The sequence below is a fragment of the Xylocopa sonorina genome, chromosome 1, assembly GCF_050948175.1.
Source record: "Xylocopa sonorina isolate GNS202 chromosome 1, iyXylSono1_principal, whole genome shotgun sequence".
NCBI lineage: Eukaryota > Metazoa > Arthropoda > Insecta > Hymenoptera > Apidae > Xylocopa > Xylocopa sonorina.
Window position 1 is genome coordinate 8720344 of NC_135193.1, and position 11645 is coordinate 8731988.

Genomic DNA, 11645 nt, shown 5'->3' on the forward strand with positions numbered 1-11645 from the left:
GCGTGCAAAAGCAATTACGTTCTGGTGCCAAGTTCTGAAAATCAGCGTCCTGTTGGCAAGAGGCCGCGTTTGGAAGCCGACTCGTTAGAGAGGCATGCGGATACCGCCTTCGATGATCTAGCGTCTCGAAATTTCCTCCTAGAAAAATTAATTTCCCTAATAATAATCTTCCTTCCATTTTTACTCGCACCGCATACAGGTTAAACTCTATTTGAAATTTTCGTATTGTAAAACATGCGAACTGTATGTACGTACTTGATTTGAGTATTATGAAAGGCTGTTCGGGCTTTTGACTTTCGAAAACATGGTGTTGTAAACAGAAATCATATAATAAAGTCGTTACGATGAATATTATAGATATTCGATAGTGACACGAGGAAGTATTAATGTAACATTTATCTAGAAATGAATTCTTCTCTCAAGACATTTTTCTTTTCTCTGAAATAAAGTGTAGGTATTGCGTTATTCTTTGTTCTAATATGAAAATGATAAATTACGAGACAATGACAGACAACTGAAAGATAATTCAGTACAATAACTTCAAAGATGAAAGAATTTCATTCTTTCTGTGAATAAACGATCGTCACTGCGTGGCAAAGTCGAATAATAGCGGAGTTTATGTAACAAAATTTTCTGGTATGTGGCATCATTCTGTTGATTCTCAAATACTCGACGTGGGTGGTAAAAGATCGTTATATAGTAACGGAACATATTTTAATCTGAAAGCCATGAAATTAGCTGTGTACATTGCGTACTTGAATATGTATAATACCTTTGATCGATAGGAATCAGTGACGCATTTGTATCGAATCCATCGAACGTAACAGCAGAAAACATAATATTGTTTTTAGATAATCAATATCTATGGGATTCCTTCTTTATAATTGTAGTTCGTTATCTCATTGGCCTCCTGCCATACTTCCTAATATTGCCTCAGTGCAACACTCCTTCATACATTTTTATAGAACGTAATAGAAAATTAGAATGCGGTCAGATACATCTATTTCTTCGTTTATGTCTTTCGCGACCACGTATCTGAAAATCTTTCTATATATTTAACAATCTATACATTATAATTCGTGAAAAATGTAAGTAGCTAATATTATTAAATATAATTACGATGTATGCAGTGTTTTCTAATATGAAATTGAGATCTTTAAGACGAAGATAATTACTTGCTTTTATCAGGATCTGTATTGAATTAAAAAGAGAAAGTAAAATAGGTTAACCGCGAGAAATTTGAAGGAGGAAGGTAGATTGTCGGCAAAGAAGTATTTGTCGAGAGCAATTAATACTCTCTGTCGGTAAATATGAAATAAAAAGATCGCGTGAGTTTCGATGTATCGCATGCAGCGACATTAAGGAACCTTAAGCTGGCGGCACGATTCTGAGAGAACGGAGAACCATGAAAGTAAACCGCATGGTCTGGATAGATCGCATTGCGGAACACTCGTGTTAGAGGGGGCACGGCTCGCTGTCGTGCACAATATAACTACATACATATGCATATGTACGTTACATATATGTACAGGTATATATACGTGTATGTATATACATATATGTATATATATGTCAGCAAAGTATTGTGTTCGTGGATCGTGTATGCAGAAGCGCTTAAATATTAATCACGTTACGGATGTTTTTGCCGGAGTGACGCGCGCGTAATAGACGGGACGATTATCGAAATGCCACGGATGTACAGGAACAACGAGAATGGAAGTCCGTGCTAAATACGGATCGGACAACTTGCAAATAAGCAGCGCCGATGGACGCGGCCATGTTTTCTGGTAGCAGAAATCTTATCCATTAATAATTCGTTAACCGTTGACCACGAAGTGGAGTGTGCAGAATGCCGAAATGCGATGTGAAGACAAGGTATCTACCAGCCACGTTCGCCTGGACAGTCCTACTTAGCACTACGACACTCTTCTTCTGTTTTCCGTAAGTTCTGCACACATGTCATGACTCATCTTCTCTCGTGACTGCTCGCAAGTGTGTTGCGCTCCTGTTTTCATAACGTACCAATTTGTTGAAACCGTACATCCACAGTGTGTACAATTGGAATTTCTAGGTGCCAGTATTATGTGTCTCAATGGGGAACATGGGTACCTGCTCTTCAAGGAGTCATTACCTTTTTTGTTTTGGCAAATTTCACACTAGCAACATTCATGGATCCAGGTGTTATACCAAAAGGTATGTTCATTCATAAAATCAAAGTGTTATCGCAACAAACTTTTCAAAGATGATTGTCGAAGGAATGTAATTTCTTTTTCGCAGCACCTCCTGACGAAGATAGGGAAGACGATTTCCATGCTCCATTATACAAAAGTGTAGAAATTAATGGTATTACAGTTCGTATGAAGTGGTGTGTCACGTGCAAGTTCTATAGACCTCCACGTAGTTCGCATTGCAGCGTGTGCAATCATTGTATCGAGGTACATATCTAATCCTGATTTGAATTTCTCTTTTGTTTAATGAAAATGTAATTTTCTTTCATTTGTATTTTTAGACATTTGATCATCACTGCCCGTGGGTGAACAATTGCATTGGTAGAAGGAATTATAGATTCTTTTTTTTCTTTCTTTTATCACTCAGTTTCCATATGCTCAGTATATTTGGACTGTGCCTATATTTTGTATTGGAACGTAAGCAACAATTGGGTGAAGTGGACACTATTGTTGCGTATCCTTTTTCCTAGAATTAACAATTTTAATCAAGTGAAAAGACATAATTTGTCCCTATATTAATCTCAAATGATTACTTTTTTTTTTATTATAGAAATCTTCCTAATATGTACATAGTATTATTTTATATCGCAACACAAAGTTGCTGCATTTGTATATGTGTTGGGAGCACTACGTACAGTTTAATGGGAAGATTACAGTTACATGTTAACATATACAAAAATTACATCTTGATTACTATGTTTATGTTCCTTGACTAAGTTTGTATTTTGATGCTTGACTAATTTTATGATTTTGCTATTTCATTGGGAATAGTATGCAATGCACAACCTTACATCTTATAATCCTTAAATTTGACATAGACTTGTGCTCATGGGAGTGGTAATACTTTTGTTCATTCCAATCTTTGGACTGACCGGCTTTCATGTAGTACTTGTTTCTCGGGGTCGTACAACAAACGAACAGGTAACAGGTAAATTTAACGGAGGCTACAATCCTTTCTCTCACGGTTGTTTACACAATTGCTGTTATACACAATTTGGACCACAATATCCCAGGTAATGCGCAAATTAATTGGAATTGAACATTGTAAATTTTAATTGATTGATAATTATAGATTTCTAATGTTCCAGTTTAATTAAGCCTGAAAAATATTCAGGAAAACGACGCGGGGTTTCCACATCTGAGATATCGACTATAGGCAGTGAGAACCAGGTAAAAACCTACATGGATAGCAGCAATGGTGTTAGAAATGCCAGTTCAAATGCTTATAATAAGGTAAGAGCTAGTTGCAACTTCGCTTCACACTTCTGATACCACGTACAAGAAGATTTTACATCTGTAAATAGCATTTCCTTTGTAGCATGCAACTTTAATGCTTGTTTGATGTTTAAAACCACACACACACACACACACATATACACGCACACGCACGCACGCACGCACACGCACGCACACCAGCTGTATATAGTTTTATCACAGCTATGTAAATTATTTTGCTTTAGAAATTGTCAAGTTCGCACTACACTATTCTATTACGCGCTTTGAAGCTTTATTATTACTAACGTAGTGCATACTTTCACACGTTTAAAAAGATATCGCACGATTCTCGTAGTTTTGTCACTTTTATTCATTCATTTCAAGTTTCTTTCCTTAGAGTACGATTTCAAGCAACGATTCTTCCTCACAGTAATATCTTACTCGTAACGTTGGAGAAGTGTTGTTATTTTCTGTTCAGTTCCCTGTTCCTAACCCATCCTGATTGAACGTCAATATCCCTAAAAAATGTGCGTTATTAATATACGATAGCGTGCTATAATAATCTATTAACGAATAATTAATCTTTCTTCATACGAAGTTGGCATCAACTTGGTTTATTATTTGCAGTTGTCTCCTGGACGAGATGGTTCGGACACAGATATGGAACCAACCGCATCTCAGTCCGCGGATTGTGAACCCACACCTCCAGTACAAAGACATGGTTCCAAAAGCAATTTCTTCCTGCCACCTGTGGAGAACAGTGAATCTCCCAGGCATCCACCATCGTCACAACATCGTCATCCAATGCATCACACTAGAGGCAGTCCTCATCCAAGGCCAAGGTAAAGTAAACAAAAACTGATGGCAAATGATATTACTCGTTTGCTAATTGTTTTTCTAATATACATAAGGTACGTTATCAATACCTATAGGGGAATGAACGGTTCTCGAAGTCATACGCCTGATCCATTATCGCCAGAAGCAAGCGGATCGCCAGCCACAGCTTCCCAACGAGGTCAGACTCAAGGGGGTGCTAGTCCAACGACACAGCGGATTAAAGCTATTGGAGTACCAACTCCACTTGCCATTTCCAGCCCAATTCGCAGGTATACTATGCTTGTTCGGTCGCTTTCCAAGCGAAAATAGAATAATTACGAATTCAATAGCAAATATATTTCAAAAGAAAGAAAAATATCTGTCCTCAAATACATATAACATACATAGTATGATATAATCTTATATCTGATACAAAGATGTTTAAATATTTGTTCTATTCCGTGGATACGTGTAAAGTAATTTTTTGGAATATTACAGTTTTAGATATATATTTTTCTTTTTTTTCTCTCGTTCGACCCGGCGTTTTCACATTGCACAAAAATTTATCTCGATGTAGAGAGCAAGAGGGAAGCGCCACATTTAGTAATAGTTTACATATTGCATTTCTTAAGCACGCTACTAATACAAAATGAACAGTCTCCTTTTTTTTTCAATATCCTGTTTGCAACCTCTCGACATGATGTGAAAGCCTGTTTACTTCAAATTCCCCCTGTCCCTCACTATGAACACCTCACTCTTGCTCTTATTCTTTCTTCTCCTTTATATTCTTTCACCACAATTCTCACCTTCTGAATGACGAAGGAACGTAACAGAAAATAAACCATTGCGCGATTGTAGATCACAATAATATTCGTAGAGAATTAGTTTCTCTGCATGTACATATTATAAGATATATGGTATATAGATAAGTTTGTGTCCCACTGCAGGGGGTAGTAACTGCAAGGAGCTGCTTTCTACCATCATGTTGCAACCTACTGCAGGTAAACACGAACTTCATCCTACGAGGACATATCGTAGTTTAAAGTTATGCTTTCTTGCGTATATATTCCATACATATATATATACATATATATATATATATATATATATATATATATATATATATATATATATATATATATATATATTTAATCGAAAAAAAGCTGTACCTTGACCTAAATATACATATACATATATATATACATATATACATACATATTTGTGCACACGTATCAATTGACCAACATGCAAGTAAATGTTCACATATGCATATATATATATATATATCCTAGGTTTTTACGCTACGTTTTTACGTTTTTCTTGGATAGATATGCTAATTTTTATAAACAGGAATGATGCGCTGTTCTCTCTCTCCTGTATGTTCTCGCCAAAGCTGTTGAGATTTGTATGGCTACAATGCTCAGCACTTGCATACTCATCTTGGTTCACTGTATTTATTGTGCATTTGTCGATTTATATTGAATTATATCAACAAAGCAAATCACTCAAAAACACACAGAGGTCAAAATATTGTATCTTTGTTACAGATCGAATCCAGGTACGCCGACGCAGGTTCGTCGGCCAGATTTTATAGGAGTTAATGATGCGCCAACTTATTACGATGTACAGCAAGGGAACAATACCGGTGTTGGTGCTGCTAGTGGTGCCGCCGTGTCTGGTTACAGCCCGCAAAGGCGTTTTTTGTCCGAAAGTGAGCTGGTACGGCAAGGTACTGATCACTCGTACTCGAGAACTAACAATACAGTCGACAACATTCGAGAGTTAGCCGGTTCACCACAGCGCGGTGTCTACATGTGGAAGGATAATTCTCCTGGCAGCTATCCAGCACCAACCGGGACAGCGAACGCAACGATGCATCAGTCGCCTTCGCAAAGACCTCCACCGTCGTATGACTACTATCGTTCTAATCCAACGAGTCCTACGCAACAGTTATACGCGAATGTTCCTAGAACAGCGTATCATCCCGCGATGAGGGGTGGAGTACCGGTCTTCCCGCCACATCAGTCGCCACAGGTGAAACGAAAAGCAACGATGGCGACGCCAACCACTCCTACGGGTGACACTCGACGTAGACCAATGTCTTTTGTCAGAGCTCTGGAGATGACGGACTCCATGGAGATGGTATCAGCGCCTAACGACAACAGATCGCAGCGTCCCACAACACCGACACCGGATCGTGCAAGTGTCTACGATATGAACTATGAGATATCTGTATAGCCCAGCCTTACGGTCTCCGCGCCAACCTGCGGCTGGACGGAGATTGTACAAGAATTGCCGGCAACGTTACGCATCTCCTGTTCCAAGGAAGAGAGAACGTATGCCAGTTACGAGATATCCGTCTGAATTATTGCATCAGCTAAGTACGTTCTACAATACATCAACAAAATGATATTAATCCGGTCAAGATATTGTAAAGTTCTTCCGGCCCAAATGTTGTTCCATATATTACCGTACTCGTTCCACGCGAACACCATACTTTACTTGGGATAACGTGGAAGGAGGCATCGATTCTCCTCGGAAGACATGGACGTCGAACGCAATCAATGTTCATCAATGTTATCAGTGATAGTCATGGTGAACAATACGCATCATGCAATGATGGTATGTTAAAAGATATTTCGATGAAATAATGATGATCGATAGATGAAAATCTTCAAGAAGAGAAGAATATCGGTGTTTAATCATTTTCATCGTGAATAACTAACTGGAGATTGTACTAGATCTCTTGTTTCGCGTTGAATTCAGACGAACCTCAGATTGATACAATTCGAGTTCAACGCTGAATCTACCGTTCAACGTAAGACTGTCGTATCACGTTATTAGCAATACTTTGTTTGGGTGTAGTCATTTAATATTGATGGCAGTGCTCGATTCGACGCGCGCACGAGATATAAAACGTGTTCAATTGAGGAAAGAAAATAAGCGTTCGGACCGATATCGAGGTAATCGAGTCACGAGAAAAGCGTCAACGAAAGTATAATTCCGTAAACGCTTAGCGATAACCGTTAAGCAGTAACACAGCTGCTAAGGGACGAGACGTGTATTGCTTGGCAGCGAACACAATTCTATATTTTTTAGTACGCAGTATAAGGTCAGTTTAGATTTTTATACATCGTGACGTCGTGACTCAATTTCTAGAAACGCGGCATTGTTTAATTCTCGTTTGTTTTCATTTTCCTCTTCTTATTACCTGTTGAAACATGGTCTAGACGAGTAACAAAGAACATAGGGATTATTCTTGTGTACATTTCCAGGCTCGATTCTCATCCAAGCCTAATGTTTTTCTAACATAAACAAACAAAGAATATGATTTAAGCGGGGATGAAAATCGAACCTGCTCAATATAGTCTCCTATCTTCGTTGATACGAGAAGATTTTCGTGTCCAGTTAACAAAAAAAGAAGTTACTTAAATCGATTTAAGTCATTATCAGGATAGAACAACAAATTCTGTGTAAAATAATCGTGAAATGTGTAGCAAATTTTTAATATACATATATTTAACAATATTTATATATAAATAATAAAAAATATAAGACTTTATAAATGATTTCATTTGTTTGTTATAAATGATGATTTTATCGATGTGACCATTAATATAATTAATTCATTTTTACGAGGTAAAAAAGAGGAAGAATAGTTAAGAAAGATATACGAAAGAGAAGAACAGTATGCGTGAATGTGAAAAAGAAGCGGATGAACGAATGGATGTATTAACACAAACACAAACAGACATACAAGAGAATCTTTAGACTAATTAGGCAAGAAAGCAAATGAGAGGCCAGTGTGTTTCAAATGTTTTCAAGGACGAATAATCCACTCAATAATAGACAGGGAAAAAAAGAACAGAAACAAAAAAAACTAATCATAAACGACGGACTTTGTTAACAAAAAAAAAAAGGAGGAATACAATTTTGTAATATATACATTGCATAAATTTATTGGTATATCTACTGTTACTATTAAGTTTGTAATATACCTTGCTTTTTAAAAAACCAATTGCATGCCGGTTTCTGTATTATGTATTTGTATGCGAGACCAATATTACCAACTATGCAGGCTTAATGAATAATTGCGAACCGTGTACGCGTAAGGTAATTGCGAAATACTGTGTGTCCAGTTACCTTATGACGCGAATGGATAATCGAATTATTATTGTTAAATAGCACATATCGTTCAGCTAAAGGGCTTATCGAACATCGAATATTTCCGAGTTAAACGGATATTTTCACGATGAATATCCAGTATATTTCGTAAAAAACAAGCGAAAGAAGAGAACAGGCGATTCACTGCGATTATTAGAAATATTAAATTTCTTCCAACGTTAGTGTTACTGGTAAAACGCGTTACTCGTTTTCTATTTGTTTTTCGGATTATATATGTATTATTTTTGTTCTTTTTTACAATAAGCTGTGCCAAAATAAGGAAACATACGATTTTCCATATTCCACTCCGATCATGTAGTTTTTACAGAAAAAGAGCACTTTAAACAAAAAAATAAAAGGAACAAAAGAAAATGAAAAAAAAATGAAAAAAAGAAAATCAACAAAGAACCGGTAAAATGTTAAAATGAATTGGTTTAGAGGATTATGTGTAAGATGTGACGAATGTTTAGTATTTATAATTCGGTGTACTTGTACATAAATATTGCTCCGTTATTATCACTTAAATGTACATACATATACATTTCGGTACTTACGTATCGCTGCAGCAGTCTACAAAAATAAAACTCATGAAATACAAGCTAATTATACTGGAATATATTTGATTTAATTCTTTGTCGAATTATTAGTAGAAGTAATATTTTCGAAGTGAAATTGTTATCTATAAAAACTTATTAACGAAACAGATTTGAAAAGCGCGGTGTAATATAAAAGTGTTCATAAAAGAGATTATAAGTAGCCTTATCAATTTACAAATCGTGATTGAAATCTCCATGTAGACGCAAAAACTTATGCGCAGACAAAATAATTATTAAGAAAGTGTTAATATATAATTAAAGAGGATGTGTAGTTTCAAATAGTGACGATGTTGAAGTACGCACGTTTGTAAAATAAATACACATTGCATGCATATTTTTTAGCGCAAGTGTATAAATACACGAGTAAACGATGAGTTAAGTATATGACACGGGAAACCTATAATTATTTCATGTTCTTGTCTCAAACGACTCCATTTATCTTTGAAGTAACGAATGTTTTATAATGTTTATTTTTATTATTACATTTCGATATATAAGGATGACGAACGGTATACGTGGGATGAAACTATCTTTACATTACAAGAAAAAAAATATTTCCTAAACAAAAAATAATCGAATCGTTTATCTTTCGACTGCTTTAACATTTGTTATAAACAGTGGATGTGTTTGTATGATCAAGTTTTCATAGGTTCGTGTTACACCAATATGGCCGTAACCCGGCGGGAATAGCGACGCGAGCGCCGCGTTGTCTTATTGGTAATTTTGTTTCGTATACCCCGTAAACTTCGTATGTTATTCCATTATGATTCGATGATGGAATAAAGTTCTTAATTGTCGACGCTATATATTGCTTTCACGCAATATTGTTTAACATTTAACTAACAGTGTGGACGTGTTTCTGTGAACAAGCGACGATTTTTTTTAGCGGCATTGTCCGCCATTATTGGCGCTTGTACGGCGTACAACAAAGTTTTCTTTCGTTTATAGTGACCGAAACCACACCTAGAACCTGGAGATTTATATCGTACTATGATGTGAGTAATCCGTATTATTTCTTGCCGATTTCATCTCCTGTTCCTCTTATTTCATCATAACCTTGTTACTACCGGGTGTTTTCATATGAACATAGGGCACGCAGTCGTAAAGATAGCACAGGCAAAAGCGACTCCGAAGTCACTGATAAAGAAAATAAGAGGGAAAGAGGCAGAGAAAGAGAAAGAAAAAAGCGAGCTGCTTCTACGTCTAGTAGTGGTAGCAGGTAAGATAACAAATAATTTTCCAGTAAAAGTAACTTTTGAATGTGATTCATTTTAATAATTGTGTACATTTTATTATCTGTGTTTTACAGTTCTTCAGATAGTAGTTCAGGATCATCATCTACAAGCAGCGGAAGCAGTTCTAGATCAAGCTCTACTTCTAGCACTACCTCAAGTAGTTCAGCGAGTTCTTCGGGAAGTTCCAGAGACAGAGGAAGGAAACGTAGCCGTAGCAAAAGTGTTGACGCTTCACGCAGGCATGATAACAAAGAAAAAGAAAGGGAGAAGGAACGAGAAAGGGAAAGGGACAGGGACAGAGATAGAGATAGAGATAGAGATAGAGAGAAAGATAAAAAGAAAAGTAGTAATTCTGTGATTGATAAGCCTAAACCTAAAGGACGCTCTAGGTAAGTATAGTGATTGTGCATACACATAGAGGAATATTTTTATTTGTAATCTTTGCTTCATATAATTTCACTTGTATTATAGATCACCTTCACCGCGTAGAAAACGTAGAGAAAGATCACCAATTCCTAGACCAACAAAAATACATATTGGTCATTTAACCCGTAATGTTACCAAGGAACACATTATGGAAATTTTTTCCACATATGGTCAGATAAAAATGGTCGATTTTGCCATGGATAAGCTTCATCCGAATCAAGGACGAGGCTTTGCCTATGTGGAATTTGAAACAGCAGACGAAGCTGAGAATGCAATGAAACATATGGATGGTGGTAAGTAAAAAATTTTCAAATATCTTTGTCTTATTGATCTTTTTGCAATTGAATCATTTCATTTAATGAATAATCCAATCGTACCTTCTACAGGACAAATAGATGGGCAGGAAATTACGGCTGCTCCAGTATTATTACCAAAACCGCGACCGTTACCGATGCGGAGGATGTCACCTTTAATGGGAAGAAGAGCACCACCGCGTTGGGGTGGAGGTGGTAGAAATACCCCTCCTCGTTATCGCAGACGTTCGCCACCAATTAATCGTCGTAGAAGTCCACGTCCACCGAGACGCAGACCAAGAACTCGGTCGCGTAGTCCCCCAAATAATCCACGACATCGACACCGTCGCTACACGAGATCAAGTTCGAGCAGCTCTCGATAGCAATCTTTTTTTGTACATATAAAATAAGAACTGAATTGGACCAAACACACTTCATCCTGGTTGGTCGTCTTAATATAATATGAACGAAACAATTTTTACCAATTCATTTAAATATATATTGACGGGGAAGTGTACGCACTAAAAAAAAACAGAGAAAGGACGATAGGGACTTGTTCACGACGGTGTTCTTCTTTTTGGCAATTTTCTTTTTTGTCAATGATTAAAACGCCGTCCGTGACCATGCAATTTCTGCTTTTGAAATATATCAATTTCACATGTGACAACTGTA

The 11645-nt window shown here is 36.8% G+C and overlaps 2 protein-coding genes across 4 annotated transcripts; both read left to right on the forward strand.

Moving 5' to 3' along the window:
- Nucleotides 1-1555: 1555 nt before the first annotated feature.
- Nucleotides 1556-7578, forward strand: Zdhhc8 (zinc finger DHHC-type containing 8). Of its 3 annotated transcripts, none has more exons than XM_076901011.1 (9): nucleotides 1556-1941; nucleotides 2072-2193; nucleotides 2278-2435; nucleotides 2510-2682; nucleotides 3047-3241; nucleotides 3317-3398; nucleotides 4071-4285; nucleotides 4355-4549; nucleotides 5807-7578. In XM_076901011.1, exons 1-9 carry the CDS (start codon nucleotides 1850-1852, stop codon nucleotides 6495-6497), a joined length of 1923 nt encoding a protein of 640 aa, XP_076757126.1. In that variant the 5' UTR covers nucleotides 1556-1849; the 3' UTR covers nucleotides 6498-7578. The 3 variants fall into 3 exon arrangements, with proteins under 3 accessions (XP_076757126.1, XP_076757111.1, XP_076757119.1); XM_076900996.1 differs by having other exon boundaries at nucleotides 1557-1941; nucleotides 3317-3461; XM_076901004.1 differs by having other exon boundaries at nucleotides 1557-1941; nucleotides 3317-3461; nucleotides 4376-4549.
- Nucleotides 7579-9648: 2070 nt separating this feature from the next.
- LOC143427113 (uncharacterized) lies at nucleotides 9649-11640 on the forward strand. The gene is made up of 6 exons (XM_076901024.1): nucleotides 9649-9736; nucleotides 9968-10014; nucleotides 10110-10238; nucleotides 10329-10643; nucleotides 10726-10973; nucleotides 11067-11640. The coding sequence occupies exons 2-6, from the start codon at nucleotides 10010-10012 to the stop codon at nucleotides 11354-11356; spliced, it is 987 nt and encodes a 328-aa protein (XP_076757139.1). The 5' UTR covers nucleotides 9649-9736; nucleotides 9968-10009; the 3' UTR covers nucleotides 11357-11640.
- Nucleotides 11641-11645: the final 5 nt, after the last annotated feature.